This window comes from Neomonachus schauinslandi, chromosome 16 (assembly GCF_002201575.2).
Source record: "Neomonachus schauinslandi chromosome 16, ASM220157v2, whole genome shotgun sequence".
In the NCBI taxonomy this organism is placed as follows: Eukaryota; Metazoa; Chordata; class Mammalia; order Carnivora; family Phocidae; genus Neomonachus; species Neomonachus schauinslandi.
In genome coordinates, this window is record NC_058418.1 from 41704259 (window position 1) to 41723516 (window position 19258).

Genomic DNA, 19258 nt, shown 5'->3' on the forward strand with positions numbered 1-19258 from the left:
GATTGGAGGAGAGACCTCACCTCTTAGACGTGCAATCATGGTATCTGTAGCTTTTTTCATTCAAGTGTACTTTTACCCAGATTACTCACCATCAGAATTCCTTCAAGCCCCTATCCCAGAAGCCCAGGCTTTTCCATAATGCATACCTGCAGGTAGGAACTTGTCAGAAATGGGCTTAAGTCATAAAACCATGTCCTGTCCTAACTGACAAGACTTTGGGGTTCAGCTTACTTCTCTTCTTGGAATTTAGGGTGTAGAATTGGGCTGATGCATCATCTAACAAAGCTGGGATGTGCTGAAGGGAGTCTCTTTGGGCAGGGGTGGCAGTGGTCTTAAGAGACAAAATTGGAAGATACCAATTAGGTCATAATACAAAAATCTGCACTGAATCCACGGCGAAATTTAGGTAGGATAGGAGAATTGAGTTAGTCTTGAAATTAAGATAAGAGGGGTCCAGGTTGTTTTTTTGGGAGACTGTCTATGGAAATTATAGCCATGCAAGCTATACAACTGAAGTTCCATTCTAGAAGAAAGGGCCCAGCATTCTCCATATAACAACTGCAGGTCAGAGTTGCAAGCTAGTTGTCCATGGGCCAGACTTGACCCACAGATATATTTGTTTAGCCTAGTGTTGTAAGCAATTTTGAATTACTTGCCAACATTTGAAAACCAGGACCTTTCTGTTGAAAAATCAAAAGTTCTGGCAACCTTGGACCCAGATTCCTTCCTGACACAATCAGCTGCCTTTGTGTAGTGGTTGCTCCCTTTATTTATTTATTTATTTATTTATTTTTTTTAAAGATTTTATTTATTTATTTGACAGAGAGAGACACAGCAAGAGAGGGAACACAAGCAGGGGGAGTGGGAGAGAGAGAAGCAGGCTCCCCACCGAGCAGGGAGCCCGATGCGGGGCTCGATCCCAGGACCCTGGGATCAGGACCTGAGCCAAAGGCAGACGCTTAACGACTGAGCCACCCAGGCGCCCCCCTTTATTTATTTTTTAATATTTTATTTATTTAGGGCGCCGGGGTGGCTCAGATGGTTAAGCGTCTGCCTTCGGCTCAGGTCATGATCCCAGGGTCCTGGGATCGAGTCCCACATTGGGCTCCCTCCTCCTTGGGAGCCTGTTTCTCCCTCTGCCTCTCTCTCTCTCTCTCATGCATAAATAAAAATTAAAAAAATATATATTTTATTTATTTATTTGACAGAGAGAGAGAGAGAGCATGGTGGCGGTGGGGAGGGTGGTAACAGGAGAGGGAGAAGCAGACTCCCCTCTGAGAGCAAGGAGCCCGGCCCTGGGCTTGATCCCAGGACCTTGGGACCATGGCCCGAGCTAAAGGCAGACGCTTAACTGACTGAGTCACCCAGGCACTCATATACCCAGACATTCTTGCCTTTGCTCTGTTGCATTACCTCCTTGGCCCTTGAAGGCATTGCTGTTTCACATCCTCACTTTCCAGCAGCCCCCCCACCCTATTCCCAGGTTATACTGGCAGAGAGATCCTAGCAACTTTTTTGAATTTCAGGCTATCTTAGCTACTCATTATCCTAGAACAGTGGTTTTCAACCAGAGGTGAGTTTGTCCCCCAGGAAACATTTTGCAAGGTCTGGAGACATTTTGGTTGTCACACCTCCTTGGAAGGGGTGCTACTGGCATCTAGTGAGTAGAAGCCAGGGGTGCTATTGAGCATCTTATAAAGTACAGGACAGCCTCTCACAACTAAGACTTATTTTGCCCCAAATGTCAATAGTGCTGAAGTTGAGAAACTCTATCCTAAAGGTGCATTCTATTCATATGTGTTCTGGGAGCTTGTAATCTTCTGTGGTGGGTGGGGCCTCAGGCTGTCAACTGGACTCAGTGTGCTCAGAGGCTCTTACTCACTTATAGGACTATAGGGGAAAATGGCAGTTCTTGAGGCCCATAGGTCCCTCCTCTTGCTGGGTGACCAGCAGTATTATTGGTAACTCAGGTGCCCAGGAGTACTTGATTTGATTGTGGAAGGGTGATTTTTCTTAGTTTGTTTATTTTTGTGGGATCCTGCCTGTTGTGTAGGCTCACACACGTCATTCAAGAATATTTGTTGTGAAGCTTTCATTATAGAAGTCATTCAGCACTGGGGCGCCTGGGTGGCTCAGTCGTTAAGCGTCTGCCTTCGGCTCAGGTCATGATCCCAGGGTCCTGGGATCGAGCCCCGCATCGGGCTCCCTGGTCGGCGGGAAGCCTGCTTCTGCCTCTCCCACTCCCCCTGCTTGTGTTCCCTCTCTCGCTGTATCTCTCTCTGTCAAATAAATAAATAAAATCTTAAAAAAAAAAAAAAAAAGTCATTCAGCACTGATACTGGCATCAAAGCAGAGGCTTGCTCACTGCTGAGACTCTATTTCCCTCAACCCCCAGGGTTGGTTTGGGGAAAGCTGACAGTGAAGAGGAGCAGGAGCAGGGGGAGATGGGGGAGGGAGACTTCTAAATTAGAGGAGATTGGAGGGAAGAAACACTGTATAATGCCTGAATAGCTTTCTGTTGTCTCTTGCTGTCTTGGACTCAGGCCTGGGCGGGGTTCTGAGAAGGAAGGTTATGCTCCCCTATTTTGGTCACTGGTTGCTATCGATAGACAGCTTTCATGTTCTGAAAGTGACATGACTCAGAGGGACTGGGTCTTTACCATAGTCTCAAAGACCCTGGAGTCTACTCCCTGTAATAAGACTAAATGTGTATATTTGTGTAATTAAAAACAAGGACGATTCTTAAAAAGGCATATACCTGACATATTCATATACATCCCAAGAGGGAGCTCCAGATTCCAGGATTTCCATTTGGAAGGGTTTACCTCTCCTGGACTGTTATAGAACATTTTTCTCCTAATATACTTGTAGATGGTCTCTCCCTAGCTTTTTTCTTCTCCCACCTTGTTGCTGTTGTTGTTAAGGATTGCATTCCTCTGTCCTTGAGTGCCCCTTATTAACACCCAGCTTGTTTGTGGGAGGAATTGGAAGGGTTCCTTCCTCCCTGTTGCTGTGGGAAAAGGGAGCCGTGACTATCAGCATAACTGGGACTATAGCTGCGCATTGCTAAGTGATCTCCTCATCAGAAGGAGAATATGAGAGGTACAGTTCTGTTTTAGGGTGCATGTATTATCCAGGATTAATTTGGGTTTCAAACACCTGAAAACCAAAAGCAGCATGGCTCAAATATATTTAAGTTTATTTCTCTCACATATTAAAGGTAGGCAGTATGGGACTGGTAGGGTGACTTCATAATTTTTCAGGGAGGCAGGTTCCCTTCTGCCTTACTGCTCTGCCATCCTCAGCATGTGACTTCTAGCTGGTGGTCCAAGATGGCTACTCAAGCTCTAGCTGTCAAGTCTGTACTGTAGCTGACAGGAAGGACAAAGAAAGGCATGCTCTTCCCTTCAAAGAGACTTCCTGAGGTCTTATTTATATGAAACTTTGCTTACCTCCCTGGGGCAAGAACTTAGTTACTTGGCCGTACCTGCCTACAAGAGAGGCTGGTAAATGTCAGCTTTAATTTAGGCAGCCCACACTCTAGCTAAAATTTCTATTACTAAGGAAAAATGGAGGAACAGATATTTAAAGATAACTAGCAGTTTTTGCCACAGAGAGACTTTGGGGATTTGTTTCTGCTTTAGGGTTCGGTGTGGATCTGCTATTTGAGTACTCCTTTCCCAGCATCATGCCCCCAGAACTTGAAGACCCTCACATGGACCCCACACTCATTGGTGTAGGCTTTCCAGCAAGGACATGAGATCAGAAGAGGAGGGAAGGCTTGGATATTGTAATTGTGGTAGTTACTTTTATCTGAGCACCTGGCCTCCAGGCCCAGCCTTGTGCTTGAGCGCTGATAGAATCTATGGTGCTAGATGGGGATGGGAATTCGGGGAGGTTTGGAGGGGTGAGGATCAGATGGTGAAATGTTTCTTAATTAGAATCAGGAAAACATTCAGGGGACTTGGCTTCTGTTTGGTAGACTGTTTCTGGGAGCTCTCTGTTCTCTGGCAGAGCTGAGAGTACAGTGAAGCAAGTAAGACTCCTGGGGCCAGCATTTAAGGATGGATGCACTCACGCTCAGGTTCTTCAAGTGGTTCTGAAAGTGAGTGTTTCCTTAAATTTTGTGCCCCAGGCACCCCTCTCACCTCACCCTACTCCTGGCCTTGCTCCCTGGCTGCACATTGTTCTAGATTAAGTAGTTTTTACGGAGGAAGAAGCATATGTGCATGGTAAATAAGTCAGAGTATAAAATAGTATAAAATGGAAAAAGTCTTTCTCTCTCTCCAGAGCTTTGGTCTTCTTCCCCAGAGGCAACCACTGTGACAGGCTCTTTTGTATCTTTCCGACTGTCATTCAGAATGGGGAGAAGGCATAGAAGTGAGACGGAGTGCCTGTCAGTGGGTCTGAGGATTATGTCTGCTCCTCTCCCCGATCTTGCATCCACATCTTGGTGCTACAGGGCAGAAGCACAGTGAGCATAGCCAGGGCATTGTGTGCTAATCTCTTTCTTCATGTGTATGTCCATCTTTTTGTTTCCCTCTCTTTTTGTCCCTTCTCTCTGGCTCTTTATCTCTGTCTCTTGTCTCTATCTCCTCTGTCTTCTGTGTATTTCTCTATCTTTCTCTGTTAGGCTTTTTCTCACAGGCTGCACGCCCTCTCACTTCTGCTTCTTTTCATAGTCCTGCTTCCTTCCTCTGTTTTCTTGTGGTTTTTGTTCCTCTGTTACAAGGGCCTGAATGTCACTTTGACTTGCTGTATCTCCCAGCTCTGCTACTGTTAGATAGATTCAGTCTCTTGGTACCCCAGTCTATGTTCCTGAGAAAGGCAATTGAATAGGCTCAGCTTGGGTGATCAACGGTGATAGGTGAGTAGGAGCAAGTCCCAAAAAGGGGCCTGGAAGGTACCTCAGAATATGCTTACTATATTGCACAGGGATCTGTGCATTACAGGTGGCTATTAATTAGGTAATCCTTATGCTAGCTGATGTAGGCTTAGCCCCACACAGCAAACTTTGATTAGCAGGGCAGCAGCATGCGTTCCTTTGGCCTTCCCTCCCATTTGACTGTTGCCTCCCACTCCTGACTACTAGTGAGCACTTGTGTCATTTGCCAAAGTACTATTGAGTGAAAGCTCTTTTTTTTTTTTTAAGCTTTTATTTATTTATTTGTCAGAGGGAGAGAGAGATCGCACAAGCAGGGAGAGTTTCAGGCAGAGGGAGAAGCAAGCTCCCCACTGGAGCAGGGAGCCCAATGCTGGACTCGATCCCAGGACTCTGGGATCATGACCTAAGCTGAAGGCAGATGCTTATTTTTTTTTTATTTTTAAAGATTTTATTTATTTATTTGAGAGAGAGAGAATGAGAGACAGAGAGCATGAGAGGGAGGAGGGTCAGAGGGAGAAGCAGACTCCCTGCCGAGCAGGGAGCCCGATGCGGGACTCGATCCAGGGACTCCAGGATCATGACCTGAGCCGAAGGCAGTCGCTTAACCAACTGAGCCACCCAGGCGCCCTGAAGGCAGATGCTTAACCAACTGAGTCACCCAGGTGTCCTAGTGAGTGAAAGCTCTTAAAGTGCTATGGAGCCTGTTTAGCCATCGTGTTTATTTCCACAGGCTCTAGGCTCTCCTCCCTTTGAGTAGAAGAATGTGAACTTTCTGACAGTTGCCTTGCTCTAGGGAATTAGTGGTTAAGTGAAAGTCATCACCCTCTTGATTCCAACCAGAGTTCATCATTTCCCCTCTTTGCTTGGCACACATCCTTAATTTGTGGTCTCCTTGGGGAAGCACCACGCAAATGCCTGAGGGAGAGACCTTGAGCCAGGTGTCCACATGAGTATAGCATAGATACTAATCTGTGCTGTGAAGTGGGACTGTTACAGGGTTCAGGGAGAGACAGCTCAGTGAGCAGCTGGCTGGTATATTTGGGGAAGGTTTTACAGAGGAAGTGGTGACCGAGCTAGACCTCGAAAGTGGGAGTTGCTGTTGGCTGTGGCAGCACGAGGAGGAAAGAACATTTCTTTTTTTTTTTTTAATATACAGAGAGAAAGTGAGAGCACAAGCCAGGAGACAGAGGGAGAAGCAGGTTCCTCGCCGAGCGGGGAGCCCGACATGGGACCCGATCCCAGGACCCCGGGATCACGACCCGAGCAGAAGGCAGCCGCCCAACCAACTGAGCCACTCAGGCGCCCCTCTTTTAAGAATGTATATGGCACCAGTAAATGGTGTAGGAGTAGATAGAGGTGGCTTAGAGGATGAGCCCAAAAGATTTTGTAATAATGTTTGAGGTTCACATAAAAGTTCTATTTTTGGAGGCTTGGGGCAGTACTTAGCAGTGTCACTGTGGTGCCCCTTGTATTCTGTGTCCTCCTGGTGGGTCAGAGCAGTCCCTGTTTAGCGGGGGTAAGGTGCTGGGACCCTCAGCAGAGGGCCCAGATAACACTGAGATCTACAGGAACTGGAAATAAAGCCAGCAGTGCAGACAGGAGCCTGGGGAATGCCCAAACAAGCTTGCTTCTCATGGACCTCACTGAGAATTGGGAAGTTTGGATAGAAATGGAGAGGGGGTTGGGAGAGGTCCTTACAAGCTGAGGAATGATGGTTGGCCTCTCTCAGCCACAGTTTCCTCATCTATAAAACAAGAATAGGAATGTCTATATTTTGGGTTTGTGAGAATTAATTGAAAGGATGTATGTGAAATTGTCAGGTACTTACATACAAAACATTGTCTCTGTAATTCCTAGATGACTTGCCACCTGCATTCAAATTCACCTCATTTATTGATGGGCCTCTCTTGTAGCCATGGGAATGTTTTGTGCCTTGGATGGTTTGGAACGTTGGGAGTCTGAGCGGGAAAGAGTGGGTGAAGTCCATTATCATTATTCCTGGGCCTGGGGGCAATTTCCAAAAAAATGATTCTGGCTGTCAGAATTTATGAATGTGTTAATGTATGCCTTTGTATCTTTACTTGTTAACAGTGATGGGCAGATGGTGGATGTCCCTCCATTGCCTGTTCTTCGGGCTCTGATTGGTCCATTGGCCCCTTTGCTTTAGGCAGATAGGGCAGAAGCGATGTTCTCTATAAGAAGAGATTGGATCACTGTGCCCTCAGCTTAAGCCTGCCGGTGACTTTATGTTTTTCCTTCTAGGTCTGCTGACATTTGTGAACTGTGCTTATGTCAAGTGGGGCACACGTGTTCAGGACACGTTCACTTATGCCAAGGTCCTAGCGCTCATTGCCATCATTGTCATGGGCCTCGTTAAACTGTGCCAGGGTAAGATGGGCCTGGGCTGGGAAGGAGGGTGGATGACTCTGGGAGTTAGCCTAGATTTCCTAAGGAGGACATGGGGAATCTTGGCTTTACTGATTAGCTCTTTCTGTGTATATTGTAGACTGTCAGTGAGAGCAAGACATCTATTCCTGGGCTTCTTGGGCCAGGCTGGCTTGGCCAGCTGAACATGAGTCAGTCACTCCCTCAGGGCTGCTTTCCCTGTGTGGAAGCTGGGAACATTGCAAGAAGGCAGCTGGGAGCCCAGGAGTTTTTAAAACCTGGATCTTGTGTAATTGGATCATAAATGTAACTGATGGGGATAGAGTGAGCCCTGCTTGGCCCTGTTTTTGGTCTGTGACTGCCAGGCAGTGAATAGGAAAACCTGGCTGTCCTTGAGAGGAGTGGGTAGGTGTGTATGTGGGGTAGATGGAGTATAGAAATGAGTGGTTATTTTGCAGCCTTTATTTTTCATCTGGATTTGCTTTTATTTAACATTCGGTCTCAAAGTCAGCTCTCAGCAAAATAGTAAAATGGTATGAAGTTGGCACTGACTTTCCTGCATGTTGGCTTTAGAAAGCTTTTCATTCCTGAACCGGAGTAGACTGGCAGTGAGGATAGACAAGGTCTCCTGAGCTCTTAGGGAAGTCTTGAGGTATCTTTGGCCAAGGAGATCTCAGTCGTTCTCTAGATTGCCTGACACTAAACTCAGCCATGTTTACATTTACCAGGGAGAGCTGAGACCCCCATCTCAGATTGATTGGATTAAACACAAAATGGTTTTGGAGTTCAGAAAGCTCTGTTTTTAAGTGCCTTGGCAGCTGGTCCAGTACCTTTGTGAACACGTGCCAAGTTAGTACAGCCAGCCACCTCGATGTCCTTGAGTCTTAGGAACATCTTGGGGTCAACGAGGGTAGCTGAGTTATCCTTCTATCAAGATCTGTGCCTAATTGCTATGTATGATGACTGACGCACCTGGGGCATGAAAACCTCTATTTTCCCTTCTCTTGCTGCATACCCAGCCCTTTTTGACACATTGAAGGAATAGGTCTGCTTTTTGCAGGGGGTGATGGCAGGCTTCCTTATAAATCTGGATCTTGTTAAAAACCTCCAGTGTGTCCAGAAGGTCTCTCCTGGGCAGGCAGGTGCTGCTCCCTTGGCTTTTAAGTGTGTGGTCTCCAGAGGCCTCTGAAGAGAATGACAGGTACCTAGGCTGGCTCTCTAAGGGTGGAAGTGGCTCAGGCCTACCCCGGGCCTAGGGAGAGAGAAGACCCCAGTTCTTACATAGCCTGGGATTTCCTGCCACATGCAACTGCAGCCTCTGTGCAAGTAGAGCAACAGAATTTTCTCATGAGAATGAGAAAACTATTTGACCAAATTGTGCGGTGGTTTTGGCCACAAGAGACAGTTCCACAGGAAGGCCTAATTGTTAATTAAAAATGCCTCCTTTATATGAAACAGGGTTCTTTCTAAAAATAGGAAGAAGAGCTCTGGCCTCCTGTGAGGTCACTTAGAAATTCATTAGAGCTTTTCTGGAAAAGGTGTTATCACTTCAGAAAGCAGCCAGGAATGCCTTTGTTTTTCTGAGATTGCATAGTTTGCTAGAGGAATATGCACTTTCTTGAGGGAATGGTTGGGGTGATAAAGTACAGGGAGAGCTGGTGGTTGTTCTTTTGATGTTAAATTATGTTTTTTTTCTTCTCTCTGCCTGCTTGCTTTTCCCTTCTTTTCTTGACCCTCCTCTCTTTTTCCCCATCTTCGCTTCCTTTTTCTTACTGCCTCTCCCTGTTCTTCTCCTTATACCTTCCATCTCTCCCCTCCTCCTTCTTCTTCTTCCTTTTCACTGAACCCCTTCCCCTGCCTGCTTTTGCCCCCACAGGACACTCTGAGCACTTTCAGGACGCCTTTGAGGGTTCCTCCTGGGACATGGGAGACCTCTCTCTCGCCCTCTACTCTGCCCTCTTCTCTTACTCAGGTTGGGACACCCTTAATTTTGTAACAGAAGAAATCAAAAACCCAGAAAGGTAACGGTGGGATCACACTCTCAGTCCCCAACTTGGCTGGAACTCCTGTTGATAGTGGGTACACTTGCCCTCTTCCGTCCCCTTTCTCTTTCTCTCATCCCTTCTTCCTCTCCCTACTCCTCCTCCTCTAGCTCAGAGAGATTAGGGGCTAGGTTGGGAATGAGTGAAGGTGGGAAAGCCCCTTGCTCCTCACCCTCAGGTTACACTGGAGGATCCCCCAGGTCCTTGCTCGCGGAGAGATCCTCCAGTGGGCAGTAGCTGACCCAGCTCGGGCTAAGGTGTTAGAACCTTGTGCTCTGGTGCTGACACTGAAGGCTGGGGAGCCAGAAGCTTATTCTGGGCAGTCAGGTTCCCAGCCTGGCCTCTAGTCCCTGGAGGACACTGCTCCTCCTTCCGTGGGACCCATTGGTTCTCTTGTGGCAAGGATCAAATATTGAGCCCCAGCTATTTTCACAGAGAAGGGTCGGTCTCTCTTTCTCTCTGTTTCTCAGCAGAAAAGAGCATGGGATTCATAATCCCCCTAGACCATGTGGGAAAGAGGAGCCTGCCTCAAAGACTTAGAGCCAGGGAACTGTTAAATTTCAGAAAAATCCCTGGGTGAACTTTGACTCCAAAGAGAGTTGATTCTAGGTAGTCCTATCTTACTTGTCCTGACAGAAATTTGCCCCTGGCCATTGGGATTTCTATGCCAATTGTGACGCTCATCTACATCCTGACCAATGTGGCCTATTACACAGTGCTGAGCATTTCAGATGTCCTTGACAGTGATGCCGTGGCTGTGGTGAGTCCCGATTTGCTCATCATCTTATAATACTGAAGGGCTCAGTCTCTCTCTAAGCCCTGCCGGCGCTGCAGGGTGAGATGATGGGTCCAGGCTAGAGGGCGGGCTGCTCGGCAGTGACGGTGTTTGTCCTGACAGCGTAGGTACAGGTGGCTTATGGAACCCTGTCCTGTGCTGAGGGACTTCTGTGCTCTGTCCCTAGACATTTGCTGACCAGACATTTGGCATGTTCAGCTGGACCATTCCCATTGCTGTTGCCCTGTCCTGCTTTGGGGGCCTCAATGCATCTATCTTTGCCTCATCAAGGTAATGTGTTTCTGCTTTACCAATAACAGACTACAGTATTTAATCTTCTGAGGCTCCAGGTGAGCCCATAAGAGCCCTTCTTTCCCTTCTTTCTCTTAGATGTACAGGGTGTGTGTGTGTGTGTGTGTGTGTGTGTACACTTGTGTGCATGCATCAGCTGGCCTTTGTGCAGACATTTGTATGCTTGAAGCTCATACTTCCATCTGAGGCGATGACAGATTGGTGAGAGGTAGAGGGGAGGAAGGTTATAGCTTGGAGTAGAGAAGATTATTAGTGATCACTTGCCGTGTACCAGGTATTGGCACAGGGGACTCTGCCCCTCACTTCACAGAAACCACCGAAGCTGACAGGCAGGCTCTGTTCTCCTCTCTTTCTAGGGACTTCTCTATAAGAGCATTTGTCCTTCCTGTTGTTTCAGAGAAAGGAGCAGTTCTGCTTTTCCAGGCTGACTCTGCTACCTGGTTTCAGGGTCCCAGCACTACCCCTCTTCTTAGCACATGGCTTTGTCACTTGGCCCCTCTCTTTGGTGGATTTCAGTAAGAGCCAGCTCTGCACAAGCTTCTCTCATCTCTGCTCAGTGAAGTCACAAAACAGCTTTTCTCATCTCCCTTCTTCCTTTCTGGACACACTTCTTGAGGGAATGGTCTCCATTTTAACTGCCACTCATTTTCTAGCCATTATACTTTGACTTCTACTACCTAAAAAATATTCTTTTTTTTTAAAGATTTTATTTATTAGAGAGAGAGAGAGAGCATGAGGGGGGGGAGGGTCAGAGGGAGAAGCAGACTCCCCGCCGAGCAGGGAGCCTGATGTGGGACTCGATCCTGGGACTCCAGCATGACCTGAGCCGAAGGCAGTCGCTTAACCAACTGAGCCACCCGGGCGCCCCTAAAAAACATTCTTATTAAGTGTACCTGTGATCTCCTTCTTAGCCTGCTGGTAGTCCTTATCCTACTGGACCCCTGAAGCAAGTGATGCTTACCGCCCTCTGCTTCTGAAACTATTCCTGTGACTCTAACACTCTGATATTTGAGAGGAAGGCTTCTTTCCTGATTTCTCTTTCACTCACCATATAAATGTTGCTGTCCCCAGGGCTGGGAGTGTAATAGGCATTCAGTAACTATTTTCTACATGAACAGGTAAGAGGATGAATTAATAAAAGAAATAATTTTTGTCCTATTTTTCTTTTATTTTTTTAAAGGGAACTTTTTTTTTTTTAAAGATTTTATTTATGGGGTGCCTGGGTGGCTCAGTCGGTTAAGCGACTGCCTTCGGCTCAGGTCATGATCCTGGAGTCCCTGGATCGAGTCCCGCATCAGGCTCCCTGCTCGGCGAGGAGCCTGCTTCTCCCTCTGACCCTCCCCCCTCTCATGTACTCTCTCTCATTCTCGCTCTCTCAAAAAATAAATAAATCTTAAAAAAAAAAAAAAAGATTTTATTTATTTATTTGACAGAGAGAAACACAGAGAGAGAGGGAACACAAGCAAGGGGAGTGGGAGAGGGAGAAGCGAAGCAGGCTTCCTGCTGAGCAGGGAGCCCGATGTGGGGCTCGATCCCAGGACCCTGGGATCATGACCTGAGCCGAAGGCAGACACTTAATGACTGAGCCACCCAGGCGCCCCTGTCCTATTTGTTTTTCTTACTGGTTTTGACACCACAGTCCATGTACTTGGGGCCTCCCTAGGGTAACCAGAGTAATAGATCAAATTCTTGGAAAACAGCGTGGTATCTTCCCTTACTTCAATCTGGTATGGCCAGGGTTGCACTGGATGTGACTCTTAACAAGTTACCCTACCCAAAGATGGTGTTTCCCATAGCCTTACCCTTATCAATGCCCAAGACATTCCAAATGGCTCTGTCAATCTTCTTAAAATACTTAACACAGTAGGTACATTTTAAGCTCACTCAGCTGGGTTGTGGCATTGACAGGATGGGGGTGGGGATAGGGGATTCAGAGAGTAAGAGTCTGGACCAGCATATAAGTGGAATGCAGTGATGTGGAGGTAATGTACAATTGTTTCTGGGTTAACTTCTCACTTTTTCTTTTATTACCTATGTAGTTGTTTTTGGCTTTGTACTAGACACTTTTGCTGTGCCTGCACATTATCCCCTTCCAGCATCTCCTCTACCATATTTCTTCTCTGCCCAGTACAGATTATTAACCTGTGTGAGCCAACTCCCACCATCTTGCCCTACGACCTTTCCAGATGCTATCATCAACTAATGTGGCTCCATCTGGATGGCTCACAAGTATCTCAGTGCACTCCACTTGTGCTTTGTCTTTAGTTGTGTTATTATGTGCTGTCGAGTCTCCTTGCTTGGCCTCTTTATTTTTCCCTTGGTGTTCATCCTCTTCTCCCAGCTCAAAAATGTACATGCATGCACACACACATATATACACACTCAAATGCAAAGGATCACCAAATTTGATTGAGGTGGTCACATCTGTCTTGTTTTCTCTTCAGCCAGGGTGTCTACCCTCATTCAGGCCTCCTCTCTTATAGGACAGTTATCATAGATTACTTTTTTTTTGATTTATTTATTTATTTGGGAGGTGGGGGGAGGGGCAGAGGGAGAGAGTCACAAGCAGACTCTGCGCTGAGCACGAGCATGACGCAGGGCTCGATCCCATGACCCTGAGATCATGACCTGAGCCCAAATCAAGAGTTGGAGGCTTAACTGACTATGCTACCCAGGCACCCCACGGATTACTTTATCTGGCCTTCTCCCTATACCCTAGCCTCTCCCTGCTTTAGTTGGCCTCCATGATGCCACAGAGTCTCTGTGTCAAATCCTGTCAGGCCTTTACTTCAGAGCCACAGCAGGCTCTCAGTGTTCATTCAGACTCCATAGCATGGCCTCATGTGCAGGTTCTTCCCAGCTGTTTCCTCACACACCTTAACCTGGGACTGTAGGCATTCTAGTACCAACCTCAAGGAAGCCACCTTCTTTCACCCCTTCAAGCCTCTTTTGCCTTTGCCTACGCTGTTTCCCACCCATCTGCTCACCTTCTGGCAAACTCCAGTTCTTCACAGCCCAGATGTGGTCATCTCTTGTGAAGTTTTCTGTTCCCCCAGCCCACCCCCAAGCCTGGTGAGTGCTTTGTGCTCCATGATGATGCTGACTACCCTGGCTGGCAGTTTATTTCTCTCTTGCTCTGTTTCTCAAACAGTAGGGCTCTTTAGGAACAGAGAGGAACCCTGGGTTGTCTCTGAGCCCCAGGCTTGTCCTGGCGTATCATGTGTCAGGAACTCAGGGAAGATATATAGAGAGCACAACAGAAGGCTGGCTGCCCTTCTTTAAAAAGCCATTGTGTTAAGTATGAAATCTGTGGGGTGGTAGAGTGGGAGTACCCCTGATGGAATGAATTGGGGTGGCAGTGAGTGATGGCAGGGTGAGGCATCCATTGGTTGATGGTGGGTTTCATACCTGAGGGGCTTGGGGGTGTCCATGGCCAACAGAGGGGTAGGGCATTCCTGGATAACGTGAAGTACCCATGGTTGGAGGTTGGAGACATCTATGGGTAAAAGTTGAGGGGTGAGGGTGGGGGTTGGGCATGCATCGAGAAAATGGGATACTCCTGAGAGACTGCCTCCTGTTTTTCTGGAGCTCTGAGCCTAGTTTGTCAAGTGAGGAGTGGGGCTATATGGCCAAGTGAAAGGATCATCCTGACACACTTCTTATCCTTCTAGGTTGTTCTTCGTGGGCTCCCGTGAGGGCCACCTCCCGGATGTTCTGTCCATGATCCACATTGAGCGTTTTACACCCATCCCTGCTTTACTGTTCAATGTAAGCTCTGCTGGGGGAGTGTGGAGAATTGTAGTACTTTATGAGACGACTATGGGTGGGAGGTATACTAGCTTAAGATATTTCCCAAGCCTCTCAGAGTTTCTTCTTTTTTCTTAGATTTTAAAAAAATATAAAACAGTTATAGGAGAGAAGGCAAATTGTACAAAAGAATATAAAAATAAGTTTGTGAGATTTATTTTCATTTTTTGAAAGATTTTATGTATTTATTTGTTTATTCTATTTATTTATTTAGAGAGTGTGAGCAGGGGGGAGGGAGAGGGGCAGTGGGAGAGAGAATCCCAAGCAGACCCTGCACTGAGTGCAGAGCCTGATGCAGGGCTCGATCTCACGTCCCTAAGATCATGACAGGCAAAATCAAGAGTTGGATGCGAAACTGATGGAGCCACCCAGGCACTCCTAAATTTTTTTAAAGTAGGCTCCACGCCCAATGTGGGCTTGAACTCATGACCCTGTTATTAAGAGTCCCATGTTCCACTGACTGAGCCAGCCAGGTGCCTCTGCTTTTTTTTTTTTTTAACTTTAATTAAATCATATTTAGAAGAGCCAGGCCAGTTGTATACCAACTACCTAGGGACTTCTTTTCATATTGTAGACTTTATAGATTTATTTTTTTAAAGATTTTGTTTTTAAGTTATCTCTCCACCCAACATGGGGCTTGAACTCACAACCCTGATATCAAGAGTCACATGCTCCACTGAGGAGCCAGCCAGGTGCCCCTGGATATCATAGATTTATATATATTAGATGGTGCTTCCTATGTGCCAAGTACAATTATATACCCCTTAAATAGTTATCATCAGCTCAACCCTTCCTCACCATTAGTATCAAGCTTCATTATTTAGCTTTATACTGAATTTCTGCAATCTAAAGAGGGATTAAGGATACTTCTTTAGTTTCTTCTTACCCCTGGAATTATCCTGGCAATTATCTCGTTTGTGTTTATCATTATGAACTTATATTTTGTCAAAATAACAAAAATCCTCTCAGTATATTGATTGGGATAGCATTGAATTTATAAATTTAGGGAAGATCTGACATCTTGTCTTTTAATCATCTTCTACCCCAGTTTTCCCAATACAGTCCCCCTTCTTTCCCCAGAATGGGCCCTTTTTGTTTTAAACCCTTTGTTGATAATCTGGGGAAAAGATTAGGTGGGGGAACTCCATATTCTTGAAGTTTAAGTAAATCTGACCATGTCACAGGACTCTAGTCCCTGACTTCTGTCTTCTAGGACTCTTTTGTTCTAGAGGGCAAATTCTGTCATACCTTCTTATCAGGGGTATAGATCCATTTTGTCAATCTGCATTTCTAAGACCCCAGGACAGTGAGATGGTTCTGGAGGCATTTACTCCGTTTGTATGCCAGGTAGTTGAGACTCAGGAGTAATGGTATCCAGAGGGGAAGGTGATTCATATTGAGGTTGGTGCATCAAAGTGAGGAGGGCCTCACTCTCTGCCATCAGAAGGGGAAGGGAGGGCGCCTGGGTGGCTCAGTCATTAGGTGTCTGCCTTTGGCTCAGGTCATGATCCTGGGGTCCCTGCTTGGCAGGAAGCCTGCTTCTCCCTCTCCCACTCCCCCTGCTTGTGTTCCTGCTATCGCTGTCTCTCTCAAATAAATAAAATCTTTAAAAAAAAAAAAAGGGAAGGGAGTCTGGCTTGTTACTAAAGTGCTTGCAAAAAGAAGGGAGGCATTGTGTGTGGGAAGGGCCCCCAACAGAAGAGGGAGAGATGCCACCTTGAAGGTTAATACGGAGATTAGACCTATCTGATGCCAAGGGATCAATGGAAAGAACTGGAGGTAACCTGGTAAGCTAAATCAGTGGTGAGCGGCAGATCTGGTGCTGATTGCTGGGTGGTTGGAGTCTCCTATGGTGGCCTGATGGTAACAGTGCCCACTGCTCCTTCCATCCCGTCCCCTTCCAGTGTACCATGACACTCATCTACCTCACTGTGGAAGATGTTTTCCTGCTCATCAACTACTTCAGCTTCAGCTATTGGTTCTTTGTGGGCCTGTCTGTTGCTGGACAGCTCTATCTTCGCTGGAAGGAGCCTGAGCGACCCCGGCCTCTCAAGGTCAGTGACTCTGGACAGACTAGGAGGGATGGGCCATCTCCCCACGGTGACTTCTCTAAACCCTGTTCCCCCATAGCACTTTACCTAATATCTCACCTCCCTTCATTTCAGCTGAGCCTGTTTTTTCCCATCGTGTTCTGCATATGCTCCTTGTTCCTGGTGATTGTGCCTCTATACGGTGACACCATCAATTCCCTCATTGGCATCGGGATTGCCCTCTCTGGGATTCCTGTCTACTTTGTGGGTGTTTACTTGCCTGAGTCCCAGAGGCCAGTCCTTATTCGAAATGTCCTGGGTGAGCTTTTTTGCCCGTTATTCAGTGTGTGTGTGTGTGTACGCAGATGCATGCAGATGTGTGTGTGTGTGTACGCAGATGCATGCAGAGGTGGGAGTGGTAGCTAACAGCTTCCCCTATACTAGTGATGTGCTAGAGACCATGAGACCTGGTTGCTCCACATGACTTCTTCCCTTTTGATCTTGACATGAGCACTTTAGTTCTAACTTTAGAGTCCTATTTTTGGGTTAAAACACTCGCTTTTAAAAGTGCAATCCATGTGGGAAGACGAGGAGTCATGCATTACTTTCTGGTTGGGCACAGAATGAAGGACAGTGATGCTTGCTGGTGGTAAGAGGCAAAGCCTGGTGCAGGACACCCAGGGGACAGGTGGGAAGGAGCCACAGATCTGCTTTAATCAACTTTGGGGTGTTCATATTGAGGTTGTAGCTGTCAGCTTGCTGAATTCTGTTCTCTATTTTCATTTAGCTGCTGTCACCAAAGTCACCCAGCAGCTTTGCTTTTGCGTCCTGACTGAGCTTGATGTAACTGAAGAAAAAAATGTTGAGAGGAAAACGGACTAGAGGCCAGAGGTGATGTCCCTTGAGGCCTGGAAGGCCAACCACAGCCACCAAAGTCCAGATGACAAGACTGCAGGCCCACCCCTCTTGTTCTAAAGGAGTTTGGTGGCCCACATTGTATAAGGGGGGCTCAGAGCTGATGGCCTGCTCTGATGGTCACTCTCATTGGTAAGCTATGGGAGAAGACTCAGGGTCTGAGGCAAGCCTGAAGGCGGGAACTTTATAGAGGGTGGTGGTGGGGAGGGCTTGGTCAGGGGAATAATTGTTTAGTTTTATTCCTGGTGAGTAGGTACAGCTTACCAAACACTTGGCGAACTGCACTGGGGGAAGAGGGATTGCTAGGTTAATAGATGTGGCTGGTGGTTCTGAATTTGTTATTTGAGGTTTGCATCAGGAGCCTCTACAAAGGGGCTGCTTTATGGGAAGGTTCCCTCTGATCAGGTCCAAGCACTGACTCTAGAGGCCTGAAATGCTACCATTTCTTCCTCTGACTCAGAATCTTTCCCTGGGAAGACAGTTGTATTTCATTATTTATTGATATTTAATCCAGTACACCAATTCTAGCAGAGCACTGGTGTTCATTCATCTACAGGATGCAATAAGCTGATTGTGTTTAAAAACTCAAAAGTACCCCCAACCAAGTCCTTCTGCCCTTAGAGGTGTCTCTGCGTGGTGGTGTGGGTCAGCCTCTGATCACAGATTTTTTTTGCTTGGTTTTACGCACAATCTTCTGTTGAGTCTTAGCTGCAGACTTTAAAGATTTTTTTTTTTACTCATATATTGGTTACACTTTAGTTAGTAGGTCACAGATTATAAGCACCTGGCTCAAATCAGCAAAGACGAATCAACAAATTCATGAGTCAGAAGTCTGATAATACTGCTATTCTGAAAGATAATCCCTTATTTTACTTGAGACCTCAGGTCCTTATTCTAGATGATAGAAGGTAAATCTCTGGTTTCTGGTTTGAACTTTAGGACATAAACTATTTTAGAATTCAAGTGGATTACCTGGATTCTCTCAGCCATTCAATGGCTTAGAGAACATCTCATGGACTCAAGCCACCAAATAGCTTGTTTCTGTCAGGGCTGGTGTGAGTAACTGCTGTGCAGACCCCGCCAAGCCCACCTTGGTGCTAGAAGTGGTCATTTCCCTTTTCCGAAAACCTCACACCAGACTGCATCCTCCTCTTCTGTCCTTGACACTAGGCTTTGTTTACACTCTGAACTGTCTTGGTGTGGATCATCAGGATAGTGCATTCCTGTCCTGTCTGCCTCCCTTTGCTGGAGGTCTGGTGGGCCTGCAGTCTCAGGAAGAGCTTGGTACTTGTGTGGACTTCTATTTCTCCCTTTGGAGGTCAGAGAAGACTTTGGGGGACAAAGCTGCTTCAACCTCAATCTGGCTCCTCAGCAGACTGCATGTTTGGAAGCAACTAATTCTGGTGCTCCAGGGTGTGCTTTAGCATCCAGGTCAGGCCTAATCGATGTTCCCTCGTGGGCAGCCATGGTTGCAGTGGACTGTACAACTGTCCAGACTTCACCCAGGAACCCTTCTGTGGGAGGGAATCCAGAGACTCCCTACTGTCATCCTGGGTCCAGAGGAACCTGCTAACTTGGCTAACCCCATGCCTGGACTTCTTATCCTTTCGTTTTAGAACTGGTCAATGGTAAAGATAAGAACTATGAGGCAATCTCCCTTTCTGAACATTGTTTTCCATCAAATGGCCAGGGGAGTAACCTTGGCCATACCTGTTCAATAAAGACAATTTAGGGGAGCATGATCACAGCTGCCTTCGGTTCAGGGCATGCATGGATGAGAAAATGAGGGGACATTCCTACTGTCACGGGTTGGGGATTTGCACAGCAAATTCCTTCCTGGCAATAGGGAGTCTCTCACTTGCCTGGAGTATGTAAACATGACTCCTGTCTGAGCCAAGATGGCACCTATCCCAGGGATCCTCTGGAGCTAATCCTTTAAGCAGAGTGTGTTTGTCTTAAGGATCCTTGACCCAGGTTTCAGCTTTCTCCATTAAAGTAAATGACCAGCTAATCCCAGGAACTTGCTGCCCCCCAGTGGCTCCTGGGAGAAGCACGGGCCTCACACCCTACGTGCCCCAGGACAAGCTTAGTGAGCCATGTCATCCTC

At 46.8% G+C, this 19258-nt stretch overlaps 1 protein-coding gene across 1 annotated transcript in view; it reads left to right on the forward strand.

Annotated features, from left to right (window-relative positions):
* SLC7A6 (solute carrier family 7 member 6) overlaps positions 1-17238 on the forward strand; it is a 33402-nt gene extending 16164 nt beyond the window's left edge. Inside the window, exons 4-11 of the mRNA XM_021705737.2 lie at positions 7148-7273; positions 9147-9291; positions 9949-10072; positions 10275-10378; positions 14071-14167; positions 16111-16260; positions 16372-16555; positions 17024-17238. Coding sequence (XP_021561412.1) covers positions 7148-7273; positions 9147-9291; positions 9949-10072; positions 10275-10378; positions 14071-14167; positions 16111-16260; positions 16372-16555; positions 17024-17118 — 1025 coding nt within the window. The 3' untranslated portion in view covers positions 17119-17238. The remainder of the gene's footprint in view (positions 1-7147; positions 7274-9146; positions 9292-9948; positions 10073-10274; positions 10379-14070; positions 14168-16110; positions 16261-16371; positions 16556-17023) is intronic.
* The last annotated feature ends 2020 nt before the right edge of the window (positions 17239-19258 follow it).